Source organism: Hippichthys cyanospilos, chromosome 6 (genome assembly GCF_059441005.1).
Source record: "Hippichthys cyanospilos isolate Australia breed blue-spotted pipefish chromosome 6, RoL_Hcya_1.0, whole genome shotgun sequence".
In the NCBI taxonomy this organism is placed as follows: domain Eukaryota; kingdom Metazoa; phylum Chordata; class Actinopteri; order Syngnathiformes; family Syngnathidae; genus Hippichthys; species Hippichthys cyanospilos.
Window position 1 is genome coordinate 5,966,974 of NC_142374.1, and position 26,901 is coordinate 5,993,874.

The 26,901-nt window shown below is 40.2% G+C and overlaps 1 protein-coding gene across 4 annotated transcripts; it reads left to right on the top strand.

Annotated features, from left to right (window-relative positions):
• The first annotated feature begins 33 nt into the window (after positions 1-33).
• eea1 (early endosome antigen 1) lies at positions 34-26,828 on the top strand. Of its 4 annotated transcripts, XM_088416707.1 has the most exons (29): positions 34-159; positions 3,569-3,646; positions 3,742-3,854; positions 5,931-5,985; positions 6,081-6,146; positions 6,283-6,313; positions 6,390-6,473; positions 6,579-6,700; positions 8,090-8,245; positions 9,279-9,395; positions 10,786-11,124; positions 11,287-11,436; positions 11,646-11,765; positions 12,357-12,560; positions 13,855-14,055; positions 14,148-14,261; positions 14,353-14,508; positions 14,608-14,747; positions 15,339-15,669; positions 16,855-16,956; positions 17,303-17,497; positions 17,869-18,051; positions 18,630-18,815; positions 19,811-19,942; positions 20,772-20,957; positions 21,057-21,295; positions 22,429-22,549; positions 22,653-22,751; positions 24,241-26,828. In XM_088416707.1, the coding sequence occupies exons 1-29, from the start codon at positions 136-138 to the stop codon at positions 24,361-24,363; spliced, it is 4,167 nt and encodes a 1,388-aa protein (XP_088272833.1). In that variant the 5' UTR covers positions 34-135; the 3' UTR covers positions 24,364-26,828. The 4 variants fall into 4 exon arrangements, with proteins under 4 accessions (XP_088272833.1, XP_088272837.1, XP_088272835.1 ...); XM_088416711.1 differs by lacking the exons at positions 34-159; positions 3,569-3,646 and having other exon boundaries at positions 3,786-3,854; positions 6,081-6,142; XM_088416709.1 differs by lacking the exons at positions 34-159; positions 3,569-3,646; positions 3,742-3,854 and adding an exon at positions 5,068-5,159.
• Positions 26,829-26,901: the final 73 nt, after the last annotated feature.

A 26,901-nucleotide genomic window follows, 5' to 3' on the forward strand; every position in this document is an offset into this window, starting at 1 on the left:
GCCATCCCTCCGAAGACCCGCCCCTTCCCTGTTTCTGCCTGCCTGGTCTTGGTCAGGTGTCTGAGCTCCAGCGACGTAAACTTTCCTCCTTGGAAACCGATTCGTGTGTGTGTTGAGACAAACGCCGATAAGGCCATGCTCAGGCGGATATTACAAATGGTAAGCTTCCACGACAACAATCTGCGCTATATGACGTTTACTGGAGCCAAATTTGATTTTTTTTTTTTTTTTAACATAGGCCCGTCCTTTTCTGGTTTCTACCGGGGACGCGCCTTTTACTTTACAACTTGTCTCTGATGGGCGGGGTAGTGGGGTCGTGCCGGCGATTTACGAACAGTGGCGAAAACGAGCACATCCCGTCGAGTCGCGGTTAATATATCAAGCGCTCCCTGTGCATGGTTTCCTAAGTTAGCATTTGGTGCTAACCCGTTTAAGTGGACCGAGGCTACTTTATTCACTGGCGTATCAAAATAGTACGCACATTTTACAGCACAACGTCAACACACCACGATGTCATTAGGTAGCTTGGCAAGGTCCCATGAGTGTTGTATATGATCGACGTCAGCAGATAGCATCATTGGCCAGCACATTCACATGTTTTGTTTCCATCATCGTGTTATGTTAGTTCATCGTCCATTCCCTAAATGCTAATCGGCGTTAGCTCCATCCCGACTGATGCTACATCCTTTTTTTTTGCGGTTTGACCGTCTATTCAGTCGTAAACTGCCATGCAAAGACCTAATAATTCCCATTCATTGCCACAGATAACGGTGACGTCAGCTTGACTGTCTGCAAACAGCGTTTTTCTCAAGATTTAAAATTTGCTGTTGCGTTTATGTGTGAAACAAACGTTCCATATGACTTCCTTTCCCACGAGACAGTGCAATTTGCTGAAGCCTCGCCTTGTCTAGTCCCTGAAAGATTATTTCACAACTGTACTCCAAAAGCACTGTACAAGAAACTGTGATATCGCTCATTTTAATGCGATTTAAAACAAAATGTTATCAAATCGGACAGTGTGGTTGTGGTTAATGTTAGAAATGAGTAAAAGGGTGTGTGATTCAAATTTACAGCCCTCTTCCACGCCCCCAATAACATTATGCGGTCATAGTCTGGAGTCCTGACAGATAATAGTTTCTCTAATGTATCAGTTGTCTATTGAAGAAAAGGTGAATGGTGAGACTTTCATCAGTTGGCTGCAATGAGGTGACCCTCTCAACTCTATGTACTTTAGAGGAAAGGTGTTACACTGATTGGATCCTGACCAATTTTCCGGCACGCTCCCAATACTAGAGCAATTGCATAACTGCACCACATCTTGGTGTCTGGAGATTGGACATTCACCCACAAACTCCTATCCTAACTTACATTTCTTCCAAAGAATGTTTTCAAATAGTGATTGTGATACCCCAAATTCACATATCATCCAACTTGTCCTCATGTGGCGAATGGAACGAGCAGTAGCATAGTGATAGGAAATGTACCTCACACACCCAACATGAATTGACAAAAAATAAGGTTAACATGGATAAGAGATAAGGTTCCAACTTTTCCATCTGTGCAGCAGATCATGTCAATCTGATATTATTGTTGTCGGCTTGGTGGAGCAATGATTAGCGTGTCCGCATCACTGTTTAGGGACCTGAGTTCAAATCCACCTCGCTCCGGCCTTCCTGTGTGGAGTTTGCATGTTCTTCCCTCTTTTGCCCACACTGCAAAAAAAAAAGCATTGCAAGTGTATTGTATTGTTGTATCCTAAATTGCCCTTAGGTGTGATTGGGTATGTGAATGGTTGTTTGTCTCTGTGTGCCCTGCAATTGGCTAGCAACCAGTTCAGGGTGTCCCTCGCTTACTGCCCAAAGTCAGCTGGGATAGGCACCAGCAAGCCTGCGACCCTTGTTAGGATAAGCGGCTCTAGAAAATGGATAATTGGATCATTATTGTTATTCTAGTAATTTACAGTTATGTAAAATTGTGCTGTATTATATTAAAACTGTGTCTAATACTAGAAAACTCTCACTCTGTTATATTTGTCTGCCCAGAATTTTTGAAATAGCTTTTGTATTAAATACAGGTTATTGGCTAAATAGGATTTGCCATTATTTCATGCACATTTTTTAATCGCCCATAATCTCTTTAATTTGCCGTTATGCATTGGCTCTGTGAAAACAAAGCGTTACACTCTGTAATGTCGTAATGTAATGTTGTAATGTTGTAATGTAAGGTCAACTGATTGACACATTTACCTATCGCTTGGTTTCCACAAATGAATTTTGGCCATGACTCAAAAATGCCTTTGTAACGGTTGTAATTTTCAAACAGTATGGCTGCAATGCTGCATGGAAAGGCGTTCTGCTGCCTGTGTGGTCATTATGTGCGTTTGCTCATCAATACCAATACAGAGTACAGTAGAGTACTGTCTTCTTTCCATCCATCCATCCATCCATCCATCCACGCATCCATCCATCCATCCGCCCATCAATCCATCCATCCGCCCATCCATCCTCTGTACTGTTTTTCCTCAATCCAAGTTTATTTTGGGTCCATTTTCTATAGCCGCTGGTGAGTATCCCAGCTGTCAAACAGGCAGTAGGCGGGGCACAGCCTCAGTTACAAACCAAAAGAACGGCCCACAACCATTCATGCACCCAATCACACCTAAGGACAATGACAATAAGGACAACAAAGGAGCAGTGGTTCTTAACCTGGGTTCGATTGAACCCCAGGGGTTTGGTGAGCCGGTCAGAGGGGTAGGGTGGAGTCTCCGCCGCAAAGGTCAAGACACACCTGCCCCACTTGACCATCACTGGCTGTAGATGATCACATTACATTGCTTGGCCAATCAGTGCTGTGGGGAATTTATTCCGCTCAATAGTCAACGTGTGACTATTGTGATAGTACGTCGTGTGATTTCTTTCTTAATATTTTAATCCATACTAACTATGTCATGCACAAAAGAAAGTGGTCAGATGAACACTCATAAAACCAGCTGCTTTAAAGATGGCAAATCTGATTCTCGGAAAAGCGGCCGGAGGTAAATCATCCCACATTCTCTTTCAAATGACACCATCAGTGACAGAGTAGAGGACATGAGTAACGACATCTTGGCTCAAGTAGTCACAGGTTCAGTCGCAGATCTGCAAAATTCAGCCTTAAACGTGACAAAAAATCATATTTTATTTTTCACTAAAGATGGATTTGGTTAACGCACATATGAAACTAGTACCTCCAACAAGGTTATGAACCACTCATTTAGAGTGTCCAATGTACCTACCATGCATGTTTTTAAAATGTGGGAGGAAGCCGGAGAGAACCTACATGGGCACGAGCAGAACATGTAAAGTCCACACAGGAAGGCCAGAGTGAGTGAGTGAGTGAGTGAATTGAACTTGGGACTCTGAACTATGAGATGGACTTGCGAACCACTTCCTTGATATATTGGAAATACTGTGCCTCAAACCACTAGAATATGAACCATATCAAAATTGAAAGTTTGGTAATCGATCTTAAAAGTCTCTGCTCAAACAGTATTGCTGCAATTTAACATGTAAGTATGATCTCTTTTCAGACTCCTGGGAAAGGAGGCTCCCAGAATGCAGAATCAGAGCAGCCCACCACAGAAGTTAACCATGATCAATCATCTGAGGTAGATGAAGAGATTGCTTGACAGTAATTAACCCTGCAGCACCCCCCCCCCCCCCGCAGTAATTAACTTTTTACCCGTTTGTCATCTGTGTTTAGGGCTTCATCTGTCCTCAATGCATGAAGTCCCACACCTCAGCAGAGGACTTGTTCAAGCATTACGAGCTTTTCCACGACACTGGAGACCTTCCTGCTCATGTGGCTCCCACCAGGTGGGATTGATATGTATTCATTTATTTACTTTATTTCAGGAATGGGCATTTAAGGCCTTTTACTCTCATTAGGATGTTTCAGTCATTAACTTTTTCACTTCAAGCCATTTTCACCAGAGCAGCCCTCTTCGCTCCTAGACGTTTTACGGGATTTTGAATGATCTTGCAATGCCCACTGAATATTCTATTCTATTGCTATACAAACATGCCAAACGCTAAAAGAAACATTAGACTGTCTTCTTTCAGCAGAGAAAAAAGTAATTTTCTTTTTCTGCTCTTTAGCAATCGATATTGGAATACAGCTGTTTTATCGAAATTCACATTTCTGTTGAAAACAAAACAGAATATGAGCTTTTTGTAAAAGCATACAATTCAAGCATAACCTTGACAATAACAATGTTTATTTATTTTTTGCTTCTGTGACTCAAACATCTAAAAATGCATTAATTCTAAAAACAAAACATAAACAACACTACATTAATTGCAAAATAATTTATTTTTACATAACACTAAACTATTGAATAGAACTACAGCCATGGCTTCCGTCCACATCAGACTTCCTCCTCCACGCGATGTGCCTAGAATTTATAGAAATATTTGCACTTACAACTAAATATTGTTGTAGTTCCTACAGTGTGGATTTTCGCCATCCCACACACATCATATTTTCAACTTTATTGTATACGACTGGCTGCCGATTATTCAACCTACTTCTTCGCTGTGTTTAGTCCAACTCCATCTTTTGGCTGCTGTCTGTGGCACCGCTAGATTGTTCCCAATAGTCGAACGAGTACGGATCATCTCACCTTTGTCATCCTTTTAAACCACCTTTAGTCTCATTTGTAACTTTTAACTTAATTTTCAAATATATGGCATTACAGATTTAATCAGCATAATTGGCACGTGACTAACTTTATTGTTATGTCATTTACGTCTTATCAGTAAAGTGATAAGGGTTTGCTGACAGAGATATTTCGTCATAATTCTGGTTGACGAAAGCGATGCAAAAACACCGTCATAATTTAATTCAATGGAGTGTGAAGAATAAAACAGTTTGCGCTTTACTGATTAATGCTGCTATGCCCTTCATTGTGCAGCTCCTTCTGATGTGCTGCCTTAGCCACTGGGAGGGAGTATAAGAACGTAACAGTCACGCTGTAAAAGAAGAAGAAGAAGAAGAAGCGCTGTTCTTCTTTGATTGCGTTTACAAAGTCGAACAGAGTTTCTTTGTTTTCCATATTACTGTTATTGTGACTCGTGCTGTAATGTTTGCCATTTTTCATACTAGTTAAGGGAAATACGCTTGTGAGTATTGCTATAATATCAATGTATATGTTGCTCTACTATTTGTGTTCCAATATCCGTTGCTTCAAAAACCACAACTGTTGATGCTATCCATTAACATGTCAATGATGTTTTACATTGTTTGCACTAACCTAAACAAACCATTTAAAGGCAGAGCCATGTAAACAAACCATTTACAGGCAAAGGCATGTACTTGGTTGAAATGCAGAGTGTGTATTCTTTTTTGTTTGTTTTTATCTTTAGTTTGACATCAAACTGGGAGTGACATTAAAAACATTGAAGCCACTTTTGTTTTAAATAATTGATCAATACTCTCAACCTCCTGTGATAGTTCATAGCCATGTTGATTTTCTCAGGTATGGCTCCAGCAAATTTTCCTTATGGCACTAAATTGAACTATTCATAAAGTGGCTGAGAAAAATCGAAGAGAGTATTTTAGAGTATCAACAGTGTAGCGGCATCCTTGCCTTTTCTCTAGCCAGCAGATGAGATGAAATCAATCAAACTCCTGCAATCCATTTTGGCTCAATTGCTTTGATACACAATGGATCAACAATCAGTTTTACACAGTGGACTGAAAACTTCCAAGTTCCTCCCTATCGATTATCTGGTTCTAGATCATATGAAAGCTGCATTTGATTTAGAGTTACATTTCAATACACACGCATGACTAATCACCAATTAGTTGCAGGGCATTTCAGTATTTATTGTGCTATGATAATGGCCGGCATTAATTTCAAAGAAAAATGAAACTTCTTCTGCTCAATTTAGGGAAGACCTAACAATGTTGCGGCAGGAGGTTCAGGATCTTCATACATCACTTAAGGTACGCTTGTTTCCGTGGACTTTTTTAGCGGCACAATTTTCTTTTTTTTTTTTTTTTTGTTAACGCAAAGGTTCTTTGATGTCCTCTATATTTAGGAAGAAAGATGGTTCTCTGGGGAGTTAAAAAAAGAATTAGACAAAGTCCAAGGACACCTGAAGCAAGTAATTCTTTCAAGATGTTTTAACATGTTAAAGAGGCTTCACTCAATATAAATTTTATCGAATAGTTTGACATATTCATTATTGTGATGCCTAGTCATGCTGAATAGTGTCACAATGATTTTCCTCAATTCCACAGAATGACGGACAGATGAGCTCAGAGGATTCAGGTGGGTTGCACAACACCCACATGGATACATTTGCAGGATGATAACAATGCCACTAATGTATTTCTGCCTCCCTCAGTATTAGAAAAGAAGTTAAATGAATCTGAGACAGAAAAGTTCAACATTAGGCAGAAAGCCGCCCAGCTGGCCACAGAGATAGTAGGTCAGTGTGGACATGGGACTGCCACCCTATGCTCAGTCCATCTATTTGCTAAACTTTTATTTTCTTTTTGATATGCCGATAAAATGCTCTTTTTGCATCCACTAGATATAAAGTCCCGTTATGACGAAGAGAAGAGTTTAAGAGAAGCTGCTGACCAGAAACTTTCCAATGTAACTGCACTCCTTCAGGAAGAGAAGAAAGAAAACGAGAAACTTCAGACGGAACTGGTACAACACGCAACAAGTTTACATTTATGAAAATTCTCAATAGTCTTAAAATACATGGACATTGTTCTCATTTAGAAGATAAAGTGTTGAATGTTGACCATTTATTGAAATAACCAATATTCCATGCCGTAGTCTGTCACTTCTACTGCATCTACTGTAATGTGACCCTGTCGTCAATTCAGAAATATTATTGGAGATATGTGCATGAAAAGATTTAGGTCATCAAAAGTGAGTCTTGTGGAGTGTTACTTACACTAAGCACCAATTAGTTAATTTGTAACCTTTAAATGTCATGTACTGTGACTATGAGTATGCAAAACATTTTTGGACTGTACCAAATATGTGCCTTTTTGTGCTGCACGGGACATGTGCAGTACGTAACTATCAAAAAGTTGTATGCCATAAATAGGGCATTAAACCTTTTATCGCAAGGGATACTTACTGTATGTTCCAGATCAACGTGCAGTAGGTGGACCTATATGATAAAATAGGTTCATAGTTTGACCCCTCTTGCACTCCTAAAATACATCTAATGTGATTGAAACACACATGTACTTGTCACTCCCACTAAACCTTACTGTAAAATTGAAAACATAATTAAACGTTGTCAGTAACTTCAAACACCAAAATCTTCAGCTCGTTTTGTCTCACAAGCGAACAAGCAATGCATGCAGTGAGAGAGATCCAATTCGCGAGAGGCTTGTCAATAAAGCAACTGTATATTGTACAAAAAAATTTCATGATGGAGAGACGAGTATACAACCACGCTTCATTAAACAACAGTAAATATGAGTGTTGTCGCAATAGCAAAACGTTAACTGCACTGACTACTTATTCCTGGTACTGAAAGGATTCCATGGCAAAGACTTAAAACACAGACAAGCTTTCCCTTTTCTTTGTGACAAGGACGGCTGACATGTCGTGCTCCATTGCTGTCTGACACCAAGAACACTTAGTGCTTTATTTATTTATTTTTTTTTTTCCCAATAAACTTATGAGTAATGGTATCACGTCAGTTTTGGCTCTCCGAAATTCTCAATACGGCACTGGTACTTAGTGCAACCTTAGTAGATACAACATGTTCCTTTTGAGCCGCGTTGCTTTGGCGAAATTAATCGAGTATCCATGTTTTGCATTACTTGTCTTTGATGGGAATCTCAGCACAGCCGACATGGTCGCCACATTTCCATGCATTGTCTTTGATGATTTGGTAACATAGTCGCTGCCAACATGGTCGCCAAGTAGGCCTGTCTAGTAGCCTGCTCTCATCATTACTGTATATCTGTGTCAACAGCATCTCAACCCGCAAAAACGTGTACCAGTCTTTGTCTGGTCATTGTGCCACAGCGCACTTTAGTAGCCAGTGAACACAGTCCATCTGTCCCCTAGCTTCAGCGTCCGGGAGTGGAGGACGTTGAGGTACTGCAGAAGGAGCTTGTGCAGGTGCAGACATTGATGGACAACATGACTCGGGAGCGAGAGGAGGAGTCTGAGCGCCTCAGAAACCACTATGAGCAGCTGCAGGCTAAGTTCACTTCCTCAGAGGTGAGATTAGAGCACTTGATCGACTGTTCGCCCTTCACATCACAACCTCCATCTTGTGTTCTACGACACAAGTTGCCATCCTATGTCCATCTCCTATGAAACTAAATTATTTCTGCGATCGTACTTTGACATATGTTTAATTGAATTAAACTGAATGATATTTAACTCATTCATCCCATGAAAACACTCCTCACTCAAATCACTCGCGTCTCAAATCTATCACGAGGCAGCACCTTGTGTGGAACAAAAAAGAATATTAAGTAGTGTTCTTTTTTTTTTAACAGAGCTGTGTGGATTTGTTGTTACACTGTGTTCAAATATTAGTTTTCTAATGCTTCAGACCTACCACAACATTGATGCCTAGGAGGGTTTGTGAGCACTACAATAGCAATTTTTTTACAAGCCTAAGTTTGGAATCTGGAGTTGAGAGCTTGGAGTGCCTTTTTAAAGAACTGTGTAGAAAGCCCTAGCTGCTACTTGATTTTGTGGAGTTTATTGTCACCATCAAGTGGTCATTGCACAAGACAAAACAATCAGTGACTGACTTTTAACTATACAAATATCAATGAGTGTTTGGGCACAGCCACAATGTGTCCCACTGGGCACCCCTTATTTATTCAAAACATTCTAAAGCATACTGTATGTCGGACAACATTGGTTTCAATAGGTTCGTATGAATTATAGTGACTTTGTTCTGTTGTCTGCACTGTGAGATGGTTGGCAATGACTTTTGTATTGTGGCTTACCTTTGTCTACATCTGCTTTCCTCCCCCTTCTCTCTTGTCTCCACAAACTGAACCCTTCACCAACTCATTCTTTCCTCGAGATTCGTAAACTGGAGGTACAGACCATTTGACATGTGTTATTGGTCTTGAAATACTATTCTTTTCACGATTAATTCTTTGTTGACAATATTTCCATCAAATGGTCAATGTTCCTTTTTTTTTTTTGTTATTCAATGTCACTAACTCCTGGTCCTTTTCTGTTGAGTTACAAAAGGCTTTTAAACTGCTTTCTTCAAATTGTCTTTCAGATGACTATATCACAACTGAAAGCAGAGCTGGAGAAGGGGCCACAGGAAGCAGCTGTCTATACAGAGCAGATCCATCAGCTGCAGAGCACCCTGAATAATGTTGAACAACAAAACCAGGTAATGTGCACAGCACGTGGTCCTCACGGTTAATGTAGGCTTGCATCAGGAAAAACGCTACCACTTGTCCATATGACGCCGCTATGATAATTGAAACCGTCAAAGTGTCGTTGAGCAAGAAATTTCAGCAGAGAGTGGAGCCCATCACAGCTGTCTGGTTTCTACAAAAATACCAGGATTACGGAAGTTGTTAGTTTGGTGTTGGCACAGACACCACCATCAGCACCGTCATCGTGCCGCCAAGGGTGGTCTCTCGGTATGTTGTCATGCCCAGAAATATGCACTGCGGTCTACCAAATCTCCAACACTTAAAAACTAGACTAGCACCTGCACGAATTGAAGATGCACTGGTATGTACGTATTTACGCACTCCCAAATTCGAGCCACCTGGGTTAAAAGACAACTGGACTCCTCCTATCTTGTAGATGCTCAGAGGTAAGAGTGGGTGACAGGTTAGCAAAAAGTAGCATGCTGAGCAAGATGTAGCAAACAGTGTCATTCCCTGCATTGGGCGATTAATGGTTCACGAAAGACCAGGGACACCTGTCTACTTTCTGCTTGGCTGCATGGTCCAATGAACTATTTTCCTATGTGTCTCCCGTATTTAGTGCCATGACTAAATGCCAGTACAAGTGCTACAAACACATACTGCAATATTGAGCCAGCTGTCATAAAACCTTCTTTTAGAAATGTCACCACTCTTTACCCCGAAGAGTTCATGGGTCAGGCCGCAGATCTTTCCCTGAGTTTACATAAGTGGCACAAGTGTGTTTGTGTTTCCTGGCTGTCTATTTTATGCTACCAGCTCAATTTAGAAACAAATCTGTCCACGTATTCCAACATGATACGTAAATAAACTTGACTGTGCTCTTTCCTTAACATTCTCTTGAAGTAATGAGGTACATTTGAGCATGGTAGCATTATTATTGGATGGATAATTTAATTACTTGTGGAGTACATGAATATATATTGTCGCTGATAGGTAGTGGTTCACACAGCTGACTTCCTGGCATCCAGTGTGGGCTTCATTTCCGCTCAGAGACTGGATGTGGATCTGCAAATGGTTGTCTGTCTACATGTGACTTGACAACTAAGCATAAGTGTAGGCTCTCACCCATAGCCATCAGTGACCTTTTAGTGACTGGACAAATACACACCATAAAATGTGAACATATTGTACTGTGGGTACAGGCGGTTGTCAAGATATCCCCGCTTATTAAAACCTAATTGCTGTTTAAAAATAAATACATAGATGAATGAGTGAAAATAAATAATAAAAAATTGCATTGAAAACATCAATAAATGCAATTGAACGGACCTTTTTTTTTTTTTAAACTGACATTTACTTACTATTCTAGCTCTCAATGATCTTTTGTGTCCTGTCTTCCAGGTTCTGACTGAAAAGCTGGGTCGCAAGGAAAAGGAGTATCAGCAGCTGGACGAGCAACTCAAGTCAGAGAAGGCTGCCAAAAAAGCAAACCAGCATAGCTTGAGAGAGAAAGAGCGGGAAATCTTGGAGCTACAGGCCCGAGCCACAGGAGCAGAAACGTCCCTGCAGAAAGCCATTGCAGAGCTTGGAGAGAAAGCTGAGGAGGTGTCCAAGTTGAAGGGGGAGATTACAGACCTGGAGGTGAAACATGCCGAGCTGAAGGTTGAGCGAAAACAGTTGGAACAGCAGAGGGAAGAGAAGGACAGCCAGGGTGCCCAGAAGCAGACTGAAATCGATCAGGTGAGTACAACCTATCAAAGCCAGTAGGGTCCGGATTTGGGATAAACTTTCAGAGATGATGGAACACTGGGGACTTTGACATTATGGAAACAAGAGTTCGCATGAAGGGAAATTAAGAGTATTCTCTGATGTAATCATTGTATTTCCTGTGGTCTGTCTTAGCTTAATCTAAAACTAATGGCGGCAGAGAGGCAACTGGGTGAGCTGCAAGGTCGTTTGAAAGAACAGAGGGAGCTGTCCGCCAAGAAGCTGAAGGATAGAGAAGAGCAAGCGGCTGACCTGCAGCTCAAACTGTCACGTGCTGAAGAACAGGTAGAGCTGAGATGAAACCTGTTTTGATGCTTTGAAATCATGTCAATTGACTTACCACAGAACAAAAATTAATCCCTATTTTTATTAGGTGATGTATTTTATATACATTTTACAAAATACCACTACTGCCCTTTCAAAATATGATGAGAGGAGATGAATAATTGATGTGAAATGCAGTTTAAAATTGAATACACTTTGTTTGCTTGTAGACAAAGGAAAGTGCCGGTAAGAACACAGACTTGCAACACCAGTTGGAGAAAGCCAAGCAGCAGCACCAGGAACTACAAGCATTGCAGCAGAACACCAATGGCAAACTCCGCGAATCACAGGTACAAAGCACAATAATCAAGATTAGAAGTCATTGCAAGCCGTTGGAAAGGAGAACAGTATTTAATTACAGTATATATTGGAATGTAAAAAAGAAAATTTAGATTACCGCCATAATGATGAAACAATCAAATGTGTTGGTAACAAAGCATACCTAATTCGCACATATTCTTGTGCGGTCTATAACAGCAAAGTATTGTATATTGGGGCTGTCAGTAGTCACAGTCAGCAGTCAGCCCCACTATTTCACTATGTAACTTTCACCAGATAAGGGAGAAGCATTTTTAATAGATACAATGGATGGTAAAAGTAAATCAACATTTTCATATCAGTCATAGTAGCTTGCCCTGATCACAAAAAAGCAAATAGGTGACTTTTTCAGTGAAGAAGAGGTTTCCCTTGCAAAGTGGTTGAATGCCAAATTGTGACTAAGCAGGTTTTTTTCCTGTATTAAAGTGAGACTTTCCCATTCAGTTGAGTGCCATCAAGGCGTCACTTTGAGACCTTTCCCATTACTTAAAGTAAAGTAACTTCCAATTTGCTTCAAATTACGTTCCTGATACTTAATATGGGTCTTTGTCTTGTTGGTGTAGAATGACCTGGAGCAGGTATTACGCCAGATTGGAGACAAGGACCAGAAGATCCAAAACTTGGAGGCCCTGCTGCAGAAAAGTAAAGATATTGTTACCCAGCTGGAAACTGAAAGAGAAGATTTATGTGCCAAAATTCAAGCTGGGGAGGGAGAAACTGCTCTGCTCAACCAGCTGAAAGAAAAAAACCATGCACTACAGGAACAAGTTAGTGAATTGAGACACTCACAGAGAAAATTGATGACTGGGTGAAATAGTTTGCTTGCAAAAAACACATTTTTAAGCAGTTGCTCCCGTTTGCCTGCGTCCCCTCGTCTCAGACGTGTAATGTTTAGTTTAACAGTTCTTACGTTTGTGCTTGATCTCTGTGTTTATGGCGCCGCCTCTGGCCGCTGTTGATACTAACCCTAACCCACTAACACTCCTGCTCTGGATGGTGCAGTGGTTCTCAAAAGGTCTACCTTCAGGAGGAAAAACATTTTTCCCTATCATCATATACGTATTTACTGTGACATTTGTTAAGATCTGTTGTTGGTTTTTGCTCACATCTTGTAAATGCAGTTTGAACCTTAGATTTAATTTGTCCTTTTTATTGCACAATTTTTGGGAACGCAAACATTTCTGTCAGGACCCATAGTTTTTCAGCATTGTGAGTCCCGGAAATTCCTCAGTTTCAGAGGTAAAATGAACACAATGTAGAAGAATAGTTCTGCCTGCACTGATGTTATACGGATACTGGTTGGGTGATGTCTGGTGTGTATGCGTCTATCTCATGATATCTTTACTACTGAAGTAAACACATTTACGCAAAATACAATTAAAATAAATAAATAAATGGGATTGAAATTATAATTACTCAAGTTTTTTTTTTAAAAACTGTACATTTGCTCATGATAGTTTATAACATGTAATACTAGAGAATTACATTTGACAGATATTTTCTAGAGTTATGTTCTACAAGGGTATGTTCTACAAATGTATGTTAAGATACATTAATTCAAGTACAATGTTCAGGTCCTTTACACCACACTGCTGACAATTATTAATTAGATAAAAGGAGACTTCGTCATAACGGACCTGTTTAAGGCTGGATGTTTAGTGAGGGAAACATGTGGCAAAAACTTAGTAAGGTTGTGTTATTCTTTATCCAGAACCTGCCATGTTAGTGTGATTAGCGCAGCACACATCTTATTACTGAGTCACTAAGCTATAAGTTCAACTTTTACAAATGAGTCCTTAAGCAAATATTTTGTTCCTTAAAGGCATGCAGGCCTCCTGTGATTGATGTTTTTTTTTTTTTCTTTTCCTTTTTTTTAATCTCCTGGCACCTCACAACTTAACCTCCAGCATCACCAAACAGACGTAGCCCGCTCACTGTGCTATAGAAAACAGATTTGTACATTCTCCATTACTTATGTCATAATCTTATTAAAAAAGATATCTGAATATATTATATTTTCACACATTATATTTAACACAGTTTTCTTTTCTTGATATTAAGGTAACCCAGTTGACAGACAAGATGAAAAATCAATCTGAAAGCAACAAGCAAGCACAGGACAATCTGCATAAACAGGTCCAAGAGCAGAAAACTCTCTTGCGTTCATCCCAGGACCGGGCCCACACCCTAGAGACCTCTGTCACTGAGCTAACTGCTCAACTCGCTGACAGCAAGGAGAAGGTGACCCAGCTGGACTCTCAGGTAGCTAGCATATCTGCTAATGATATCCTTTTAGATTCAAGGACAGTGAGATCTGCGCTGGATGAATTTCCACTTTGACTTTTTTCCACCAGCTGAAGGCAAAAACAGAGCTGTTGCTGTCTACAGAGGCAGCAAAGGCAGCACAGAAGGCCAACTTGGAAAACAAACTTGAGTCTGCACAGCATGCTCTGCAGGACAAGCAGCAGGTGACTTGTTAGCTTTGGTGGTTTTCAGATCTGGTCTTTTGTTAACTCAGGACTTGGTTTATGTCTTTGTTATGAACGCTATATTGTAAAGGAGCTTGTTGAACTTCAGAAGAAAGTGGAAGAGCAGGGACAGAGGCTCAAGGAACGGCAGGAACAGTGCAATCAGTTGGAAGCCTCTTTGAAGGAGTTCAAGGACAAACTTCTGGCCTCTGAGCAACTTGGAGAGAAGCTGGAGGGGATTAATAAGGTCACTGTTTACTCTTGTTATTGTGCATGTAGAAATGTATGAATTTATGATCTCATGTATTTGAACAATAATTAAAACTATCGTGTTTATCTTTTTTAGAAACTGGAAGCACAGTTGGTTGAGGTGCAGGCCGCAAGGGATCAAAAACAGCAAGAAGTGAAGAATCTGCAGAAAGAGGCATCGGACGTCAAACAAAAAGCAAAAGAGCTGCAGCTTTTGCTGGACAATGAAAAAGCAGGGTGAGTATGAAAATGGATGGATAGACACTGCAGATGATTGGGACAAAATGGAGTACCTAACAACCCCTGGGGTCGGTGAGCCACAACTTGGTGCTCCCCAAAAGAATGTTTTATCAACATTGCTGTATCCGTTTAACTCATTACTTTCTGTTGTAGACCACCTTGCCAATACAACGGACATACTATCTAATAACTAATAACTAATTACTGCCCTCTGCCTTAGGTTCTATCAAAAACTCTGATAGGATTGTCTCACGGTCTTTTGTCATGTCAAATGTCCTTGGTTTGCGGCAGACTATCATCTGATGTTACCAGAATTTGACTCAAAATCCACCCTAATTTATCATTAACCAATAGTAACACGGTAGAATACATGCTATTGTTTGCTGAAAATTCACTTTTGAAAGACTTTTTCAGAAAGCTTGAGACATTCACATTTAGTTACCTAAATGCATTTGTGTTAACATTTTATGGAGCCACATTGCATAATATTAGGAATCACATCAAATATATACATTCTCCATGCACTATTTTTATGCTGTTGTCATTTAAATGGACTATAAACAATTTATACTGTGTTGCTCCATTTAGGAACATGACTCTACAAGATGAAATAAGGATAAAGACCGCATCTTTGAGTGATGCCCAGAAACAGTTGGAGTGCTGTGAGCAGGGCAAAGCTGCCCTGGAGCTCAATGTGGTCAAGCTGACCCAAGAAGGGAAAGCTCAGCGTGCAGAATGGGACAAGAAAGCCAAAGGCTTCGCTGCAGAGTTACAGAAGGCCCAACAGGAGAAAGCCACTCAAAGGAAAGAGCTGAGCAGCACTCAGGAAAGTCTCAGCAAGACCCAAAAAGCCCTGAAAGAATTTCAGAGTCAACTAGACACTGAGAGGAAGAATCAAAAAGCAGCCATGGAGGAAAAGGTCAGTTTATTATAGAGGAAAGGGTTTGTAAATGACATGCAACTGACAGGTGCATGATGTCAGCATCTGGCACAATAGTCTACAGCGGCTTTCGGATATTTTCTTTGTCCCAGATAACATTGATATCATTCCATATGTAGCAGATCTTAAAAGCATAATAGCATTTGAGACTTAACTGTTATGTGAACGCGCATTTGGTCATTATGTCCAAGTATTACCTGTTCTCTCTGGTTGTTATTTTATATAGTTGACAGGACAGAGACAGGCAGATACAGTAGTAGTACAGTGGGTACATAAATTATTCAAAGCCTTTTGAATTCAAAAGAAGTTCATTTTATTTCTCATTAATATACACTCAGCACCACTTGATAGGAAAAAAAAGTTGTTGTATTTTTTTGCAAACTTATCAAAAAAGAAAAATTAAACCATCACATGGTAAAAGGTATTGAGACACTTTGCAGTGACACATATTAAACTCACGTGCTGTTCATTTCTTCTAAACCTCCTTGAGATCAGTCTGCTCTTTCATGCCATGTTGAATGAAACTGGATGGACTTGATTCTGAAAGGCACACACAACTGCCTACATAAGACCTTACAGCTCACAGTGCATTGCAGATTAAATGAGAATCATGAGGTCAAAGGAACTGTCCAAGGAGCTCGGAGAGAATTGTAGCAAGGCACAGATCTGGCCAAGGTTACAAAACAATTTCTTCAGCGCTCAATGTTCCTATGAGCACAGTGGCTGCCTTAATCCTCAAATGTAATGTTTGGGACAACCAGATTGCTTCCGAGACATGGCCGCTCGGCCAAACTGAGCAATCGTGGGAGAAGAGTCTTTGTCAGAGAGGTAAAAAAGAACCCAAAAATCACTGTGGCTTAACTCCAAATATGCAACAGAGAGATGGGAAAAACTTTCCCAAAGTCAGTCTAACTCTTCAGGCCTCCACCAGCTGAGGCTTTACAGCGGAGTGGCCCTATAGAAGCCTCTTCTCAGACATATGAAAGCCTGCATACAGTTTGCAAACACACACACACACACACTCAGTTTGGCAAATGACACAAAGTTTGAAAAATTTTAAGCGGACTGAATACTTTCCATACCCACTGCATCTTAAAAAGAAAAACACTGTGTTGACAACGTATTCCTTACTCCGGGTAACAAAAGTGTGTCTTCAACTCATAGGAAAAATCCCATGAAAAAGCAAGAGAGGAGCTTCAGAAGAATAGTGAGAGCATCAGTCAGGAATTGGCAGAATCTAAGCAACAATTGGACCTGATGAGAGAAGTAAGTATGGCTCAGCAGTATATAGTACAACATTCCTCCACTGTGTTGCAGTTCATCATTTTGCCCTGTTATATTGCGGTTGTAGCTGTCTTTACATTATTGTAAGTGGAGTTTAGCCAAAGAAAAGCTGGTTTGGTTGCATCTTCTGATGTGATGATATATTGAATATCAGCATTCAAAATAGTTTGCATATTCCAATATATTCCAATAAGAACATTTTATCATTCTACATAGTGAAGTTAAAAAAAAAGTCTCATTTTCACGAAATCTGTTGTTCAGAACAGCAACATTTGTGAAAATGTTTAATCCAACAGTGGAATAACTTTTGTGTCTCCTAAAATGGCAGGTAGAGAAAAAGCTGAAAGTGCAGTTGGCATCAGTGGAACAGCAGAATGTAAAGTTTCAGGAAGTGCTGAAGGAGAAGGACCAGAAGTTGGGGAAGCTGGAGTCGCAACTTAAGATGGCCACTGGAAGCTATGGGAAGGAGATAGAGAACCTGAAGGAACAAATTGGAGACTTACAGAAAGACAGTGTTAAGAAAGTAAGTATGAGACAAAAATGCTGGATCATTGCTTTTTTTTTCTTTTCTTTTTTTCTTATTTTAATTACAGTAAATGTGTGATTCATCAATTTATTCTGATGGCACTACTAATCTTCTGCGGCCAGTCGTTATAAAAAAATGCCTTGACTTTACTGTTCTTGATTAAATCCACTTGAAAGCTTATCTTCTGTTGGGATCAGATCCGGACTAAACCTATCCAGATCCTGTTGACATGTTTTGAACACAAATGTTAACGTTTGATCCGGATTAAAATTAAGATTGTCTTGCGTTATCTAATCCAATTTGAAATCCAAAATGCAGTCAGATTGCCTTCTGAACATTTGACAACCGAGTCATTATGCTTCCTCAAGGAGGAGGAACAGAGCCAACTGAGAGAGCAGGTAACAGAAGTCAACCAGCAACTGGCATCTGAGAGGAGCCAGACAGCAGAGCTACAGAAGGCCTTGGAGCAAAGTCGCCAAAGCGTCTCGAAACTCCAATCTGACTTCTATGGCAAAGAGTCCGAGCTTTCAGCACTACAGCAAGACCTCAAAGTAGGTTTCATTTTAGCATTTTATGTTCAATCTCGATTTGTTTGCAGAATTATTAGTTCTTACATCACAATAATCGTTACTGAAATGGCCATGGCCACAATATCGCTGGAAACAGGGTAAATCACAGATCCGATGACATTTCGATACATGTGTTAGCAAAAATATAAAATCCTCAGCTCTATATTGTTTTACATTGAATACGTATAGACTTTGAAATGCAGAAAAGCCAAATTCAAACATATATACTATCAATTGTATGCAATACCCATTTAGATACATTGGCAAGAACAGTTTTTCAATTTTTTTTTTTTGAATTTTTTTTTTTCTCACTCTGGTCACACAAGGCAAAACGAATTGCTAACTACAACAGTTAACAAGGACGACTTAGACAAGCTGTTTCATGTTAAGAAAAAAAGATCCTCTGTCAAATTTATTTTGATAAGACTTTACATCAATCCTAGGCCAACAAAATTGACTCATGCTGAAAGGATGTAATGCGACCATTGATCACCTCAATTAAAAGTAAGATCAAACACTGCTTTTAAACAGTTTAATACTGGTAATATTTACTTATATAGGTATCAGAAGACAAGCTACGTTTGAAGCAGGAGGAGCTGGCTGCTAACCAGACCCATCAGACTGGCTTAGAAAATCAAATCCAGGAGCTAAAGAAAATACAGACTTCTCTGGAACAGGAGCTAGCTAGTCGAGATCAGAAACTCCAGAAGCAGGAGAAGTCATTTAAAGAACTCCAGAAACAACAGGTGAGATATTCAACAAATAAACTATCTTTTATTATCTACACTGGGTATGTTCTGTAATTTTCTTTCAGTGGCCGCATACAGAAACAACTCAGTTACGTTATGCTGTTAGGAACTTTTTTTTTTTTACACACATGAATAAACTGTTATGTGCAAATTGTTTCGGCGCCTTTTACAATTGTGAGACTGACAAAGGTTATCATATATCTTATATTAATAAATAACAGTGTCAGTCAACAAAACTGTGATACTTGTAAAGGCATATTCTTGAATACAGTTGAGGTGCTGTAATGATATCATTCGTTACATTGTTATCACTGATCGGTAGGGCGGCACGATTTTGGTCAATATTGAAATCTTATTATTGATCACGATTATCATGTTTGGTGAAACATATGTATGCCCTTTTTTTAAACAAGCAGTATATAAACAAGGCTCCAAGGCTTGATACTTACAAGTAATAATAAACTAAAATGAATAAAGTAAATAATAATTGACACTAACCGCACACAGGGCAACACAACTATCTTACTTGCTAAGTGCAAACCAATGAAAAAATTACGCCTACTTAGAACCAATTATTTATTTTTGGTCATTTCAAACCAAAAATTATCCCAATTTTTTACCAACTATATATATTAGGAATCAGGTGAGAAACTCAATGCCATTTCACAGTGGTAAATAATATATTAGGGTGAGAAAAGCAGCTTTTGTCATGCAAACATTTGGGAAATTTTGACCCCTGGTGGTAGGATGACAAGGTACTTGACTTGTAGTGTAGCGTTTCTTTTTTAAATGTTAATATCGCAGAGGATCTGCTTAATTAATTGTGGCAGCCAATATCGTGATCACGATTAAAATTCAATTAATTGTGCAACCCTACTGGACAGTATATGCCCGGTATGTATCCGCCGTGACTTTACAGTAATTCTGGAACAGTAAAAATGACGATTTGCAGCAAAATAACTGAGTTTGACTGCTTGATGATGCTGGTTCAGGGTCAAGTTAAAGTGGACCTGGAGAAGGAGAGGAGCAAAATGGAGGAAATGCTCAGCGCTAGGAGTAACCTGGAAAAGACCAATGCCAGGCTAACTTTGGAGATGAAAACGCTATCAGAGAAAAGCAGCAAGGTCAGTTCCTCGCAAGGTTGTTCTCCAACATAAAAATGCCAGTACAGTGGGCCCTCGTATTACGAGATTAATCCCTTCCGCGGTTGAGCTCGTAAACCGAATATCCCGTATGGTGGGCAATGCAAACATCATAAATAAAAAAATATAGAAATGATTTATTTACCTTTGAGTGGCGCTTGTTATGCCCATATTCCCTAGTCAAAGTTATCCCCAGCATCCTTTCCATATAAATCATTTTCTTACTTCTCTCTTTAACATCTCTAGCAATCTTGAGACCCATGGCTAACCCATTCAAGTTTGAATTAAGCAGTAAAATGCACTGTGAATACGGTTTTGTTACCACTTTACCATTCGGTCATTTTGAAACAAGTGAGGCCGACCAATAGCAGACCAGCATTGTAGTGAGTCGTTGCATGGAGGCATTGATGGCAACAGAAAATAAGTACAATTACCTAAAAACGCCTGCAGATGGAGACAAAACAACACAAATACAGCCAACCCACTAGGGTCATGACAGTTGTTTTTGTCGCAAAGCGGGGAAAATACCTTAAAGAGGGGACCAAAAAAGAAAAAACGACAGTATTTCACATCGCAACATGAAAAAAAACGTAAGCCTGGGATGCTGTAACCCGGGGGTCCACTGTAATTGTAATATGTCTTAAGACGGGAATGATGATACATGGTTCAAATGACAAAATCAGAATTGGCACTAGAAATGTAAATTCAGCTTAACGCTGCTGGATCAGAGAGAGCGGTGAGTGACTCAGTGGACAACTATAAACATTAGCAAATCCCTCAGATTGTTGTTGTTGCGCGTGTCACGCTTTAGGAGGTGCGAGAGTTGCAGGAAGCCAAGCAGCTGTTGATCCAGCAGAAACTGGAGCTGCAGGGTCAGCTGGAGGCTGCAAAGGGTGCCCTCCAACAGGAGCTGAAAGAACACCAAACCACCAGGGACAGCACCATTCAGAGAGAGGATCAGCTTCTCGCCAAAACCAAAGAACTCCAAGACCAAGTGGTAGGCCCAGTCAGAAAGTAAAAGTCTGCACATTTTTTAGTTTTTTGACACAGTCTATCCCGGAGATCAATTGATTATTTTTGTCACATCCTCATGAAGGCATCGGAGAAGCGAGCTAAAGATGAGCAGGTGAAGCGAGTAGAGGAAGTGGAGGCAAAACTGGGTGTCCAGGTGACAGCGCTGAATGAAAACATGGCTACACTGAAGAAGGAGTGGCAAGCCAGCCAGCGACGAGTGTCGGAGCTCGACAAGCAGACGGATGAGCTGAGGGGGGAGATCGCTGTGCTGGAGGCCACCCTACAACATAATCAGGATGAGAGACGTGCCCTTTTGGAGAGGTGTGATCCCGCAGTGTCTCTTAGAATCGATATTTTTTTTTTACCTGGGACACTTGTATTCAAATCATCCATCCATTTTCCATTGTATGTTTCTGCCTTGGATAAGCCTATTCCAGCCGTGTTTGAGCGACGGAATTGTTCTTCACACCCTGGATTGCTTATCAGTCAGATGGAAAATTACACTCACTCCTGAGGACAATTTAGTTTTCAATAAGAGTGCATGGCAGTTCCACGCTGGACAACTCAAGACTCTAGCGCTGGCTCGCTCTCTCTCTCACTCGCCGACTTGCTCACTATCTCACTGCTAGCTCGTAGCATACACGCAACGGTCGCCCGCCCTTTTTTGAAAGCCTGACCTTTCCCTCACACCGACTTTGCTTGTTTGGATGGAGAGAAAGTTCGGTTGGCCACTCCTACTTTTAGCGACATCACATCAAACGCTCCGCGAAAGTAGCATATGATAGCATGTTAGCCACGCTACCCGCGGTTGTTAGTCGGCAAATAGCAGCTATAATGTGATTGGCTGCTGCAGCAGAGGAGGACTCACATATGTTACACGATGAAAGGAGGCTCCCGCTCCACAGTGCAGTAGCACACTTATGCGTGAGGTAAAAGAATTGACCAGTTTTGACGTTTAAATAAATAACCGTGACTTTAAAAATCCTAATATATTGGCAATCCGGTTATCTGCACATACCTACCCAACATGCACGTGTTTGGAACATGGAAGGAACCTGGCGTCCCCAGAGGACTCACGCGAGCATGGGTAAACATGCAAAGTCCTCACTGTGGCGACAGGATCTCTGAAACCCGGGATCTCTGAAATGTGAGGCAGACATGCAAACCAGTCTTCCACTGTGCTGCTTGCCTATTAAAATCAAGCATTAAAAATACATTTTAATTGAGGGCTCCTTTGGTCATCGGGTATAGTTTTTGTTAAATGTTTTTTGACTGGACTAATACAAGTGTATGAATGGTGTGGTAACAATATTTCATCTTGAAGTAGCCCTGGGGGACCATGACTTCCAAGTCATAATTACTAAACATTTACACCTAAATGCTACGCAGACAGCAGTTTCAAGCAATTATGTTTGTGTGTTTGTGTGTGTGTGTGTTGGGCCTTCACAATGAAGGTGTGTCAAGGGCGAAGGACAAATTGAGAAGCTCCAGGCCAAGGTGGTGGAACTGAGGCGCAAAATTGATGACACAACTGCAGCCATGCAGGAATTGGGCAGAGAGAACCAGTCCCTCCAGGTTTGTGAGTGACAGATCGTGAGTCCCCTACGGACGCCTCCCGTTTCAAAGGAAATCCAAATAACCGGAGACTTCTTTATGTCTGCTCTGTTTGCTCGTTAAGATTAAGCAGTCCCAGAGTCTTACCAGGAAGTGGGCTGAGGATCAGGATGTGCAGAACTGCATGGCATGTGGCAAAGGCTTCTCCGTCACTGTCAGGAAGGTAAAACGGATTGTTCAATATATTTTAGGGATGCAACGAGCACAACCCAAGCAGCCACTTCACAATGTCATCCAACATCATAAGTACTCCTAAAGATGTTTCAAGACGACCATACGCACTGTGAAACGAATGCCATGTTCAAGAAATGCTTTTGCTTTTTTCAAAAATATTGACTCATTCACTGTGCCAGTCCAGTTAAAAATGATCTTTGACTTACATAGCTGCCAATAGAACTGATTAAATTAACTTTGCCTTTATAGGTTTATTATCATAATAAAGTTAGGATACTGTTCTAAATTACATTTGGCACATTGGCGATTTAATTTCTTTTTAAATAAGTGTTTTAGGATACCAGCAAGTGAAATTTCTTGTTTACTAATGCCACACCGCTCACAGTGAGGCCACGTTGCTCTCTTACAGGGACAGTGTAAGATTTAAACAGTTTTTCATTCAATAGGGAAAAAATTCAATGATTATAAATTTGAAAAACTTGCAAATAAACGAGTCCTCAACAACCATCAGTATGTTTTGAATATAATCGTAGGTCTGGTTTTCATTCAATTATATTTCATGGGGGGGGTGGTCATTTTTGTTATAGCTATGGACAATGGTAAATGCAGCACCTGCAGTACCACCTGCTGGCCGCAGAGCATTAGAGACTACCCAGCGGAAGAAGCCAAAACAGTAGTTGTACTGACATTAAAATGCAAAACATTGTCACGAGACCACACTCACTAAGAGCTGTTCTTTCAAAGTCGTCCTGTGGGAATCCAGTACAGTGGTGCCTCTACGTACAAACGCAGCTAACTTACTTGCTGAGTGCAAACCAATGAAAAAAATGAAGCCTACTTAGAACCAAGCACATAATACAACAACAGGCCTGCAACAACATCTACAACAGCCTTAACGTTGTTTTTACAAGAAAAGTACAAAAGTAGCAGAATCACTCGACGTGAGTATGGACATAGAAGCCAAAATGCCATTTTTGGTCATTTCAAAACCCAATTTATCGGATTTTCCAAAATGGGTCTCATTTGTCAGCTAGCAAGGTATGTATTAGGAATCAGGTGAGAAACTCAACGCCATTTCACTCTGGTGCTGATGGGAGGCTGCTAAAAGTACCAGATTTTATTCCAATTTTTTGTCAATCGAATAAAAAATAGGTCTCAATTGACAGCTAGCAACGCTATATTAGGGGGTGAGAAAAGCCAGAGGCTTTTGTCACGCAAACATGTGAAAACGACTCATCAAAATCACCACGCTGGCACTGGGAGCGCACTATAGGCAAGTAATTCTTAGAAATGCATCAATTACATTTTTGGCAGTGTTAAGGGTGAGAAGTCAACAGTGTAACATGGTTAAAATCCAAATAGTTTGCCACCACAAAATTAAACCACGTATAAATGGAGTTAAATTAATACCACACAAAATGAAGGCCTTTTTTGCCCCCTGACTGTGTGTGTAATGTGGCGATGTCATGTTCCTGCAGCACCACTGCAGACACTGCGGGAACATCTTCTGCGCCGAGTGTTCATCAAGAAACGCCCTGACGCCATCCTCTAAAAAGCCCGTGCGGGTATGCGAGACTTGCTTTGAGGAGCTGCAAGGTTGAATCGACGCTCAAGAGCGGAAAAAAAAAAAAAAAACTAACTAAAGTTGTCTTTCTCATGTAAGATGTGCACTAAAAAGGACAGAGCCGGTATTGTGAAGAAAAGTTGAGCTTTTTATCAGGGTTACGTGATGACGTGTGAGTAATTGAAATTGTATGTACAGTACATGTTCTTGTGCCTTTGCTCATTTTGTGAACGGCCACTAGGTGGCGACAGAAGCAAGTAAACGCCTCCCACTACTTTTCAGTTGTCAAGCTGCAGTGTTTTGCTTGTGTAAAAGTGGCGTCCAAAGTCGATGGGACGTTGAAGGCGTCACTGGGCAAGTCAGTCAGTAATGGTCGTGTTGAAAAGCACAGCTGCCGCGCAAATGTTAATGCAAGTAACTTTTGTCTTTAAAATGAAGAAACAAAATTACAAGCATATATTTGTACCTTTACATCATGCATCCATCTGTCAAGCATAGTGCTTTGAGTTTATATGTTGGTTTTATGACTCAAACCGAAATGCCACACGGGCAAAAGACACCCACCTAGAAAAAGTAACCATTCATGCAGTTCATTATTCACAGCTTTTTTTTTTTATGAGGCTATGATGCCAGATCAGTTACTGCTTGTCGCCTTTGTGTGGCAGCCTGTGTGTCTGTGTGTGTATACACACGTGTATTTGTTGACATTGTTGTATAGCGTGACCAAAGAATGTGAGGAAAGGAAATACCCCAGTTTCATATTTCTGTAAAATCACATTATGTTGTTTTAACCACAGCACTACATGCTGTGTAAGTCATTCTTTTAATGTGCCACATTTCTATTTTTGTGTGTTATTGTCTTGAAATATGTGGTGCTTGTTTTTCCAAACTGGTCATGCAGTCATTAAATGTGCCTGCGTGTTTGCTTTTTTTTTTGGTGTGTGGATTGGGTTAGCTATGGCAGGACCTGCAATTATTGCCTGTCTTTTCTGTCACGCCTGTTTAAATTCAAATCCTCAATTAATTTTTGACCACAGTTGTCAGTCATTTGTTAGGGCTTTGATTTGCGCACTGGAACAGTTTGTAAAATAAATAAATAAAAATAAACTAATATATATACATACACATACATACATATATACAGTATATATACACACGTATACACACACACACACACACAGTGGCGGTCCGCACATTTCACACTTAGGCCTTCAGTGATGTCCTACTGTTTGTCCCACTCAAATAAATACCCCTCATAAAATCATCATTTATGACACCACGGCCAGAGAAATCCCATACAAGAATATACAGAAGTACTACTGGATGTTGCATACCTTGTTTGTGTACATCACAGACTATTTTCCAGAGCATTAAAACATCCATAAACTCGCAACAGCAAATAAAACTATCACCACATGTGGTATGTGATATTCATTCATTTATATGAACAAAATAAAAAATTAAGATGACAAATGCTTGCACTCTCCCAAAACAGCTGCCTCCCAAAACACTTATTCCAACACAAGATCCATTTTTCTTTCTTGATCCTCGAAAAGACTTCAATGACTTGGTTGACGTTTTCCTCTCCTTCAGCTATTGTGGGTTAAAAAGTGAGTAGATATATTTAGATTTTTCTGCGAAAGGTCCTCGGGTGTGCCTCTGGTGTAGACTACACTGTTTATTGTGCTGCCTCCCATACAATCCATCCAATCACAGGGCGCGTACGTGAGGCTTTCTAGCTGGCCCGCTGTCGTCAACTTGTAATCAGATTGGCTATCGCAACTATTTATTAGCTTTACAGTATGTGCCTGTTCACTCACAGCGCACAGGTGCCCGCACTGTTGATTCTGAAGGCCTCGGGCAGAATTTATACAGCCTGGCGACACAAGTTAGCTGAATTCTGATTGGATAAAACCCTAACATACATCTATATATATATATATATATATATATATATATATATATATATATATATATATATATATATATATATATATATCAATGTCCGTGTCAGTTTCATAAACATTCTTGTTGTCTACCTCATCTTGGTGGGGGCAGCACTATTTTTCAGTAAGTCATATCTCTTATGTATTACGACAAAAAGGTTCAGCATTTATGCCTCTGGTATACTTATACAAAGACTGGCTTAAGTATCTTTTTCGAATGCTTTTCATGAACAAAAATGTACAACTTTTGTGGATGCATTGTTTTTCTACTGAGAGCCACCACAGACCTGTACATTACCGGTAGACACTAACCCCCCGTTTGCTATCAAGCATGCTAAATGGTGTAGCAATTTATCATTGTATGAATGGTTTTAATTGGTGGCTGTGAGTGAGTGTAGGTATGTGCCTTTATGCACCATTACCTCTGTCAAAGTGGGCCAACATGTCATCATATTGTGTAGTGACTACTGTAGAAAGAAAGTTGTATTCCACTCTCACTTGAATCAGTTCATTTTCTAATTCATGGCAATGACACAAATAAAGCAATCGTCACTCATTTTTCTACACTGACCTTTTTTTAATTATGTATTGAACATACATAATGGATTTACGCGCATCACTAGTGAGGT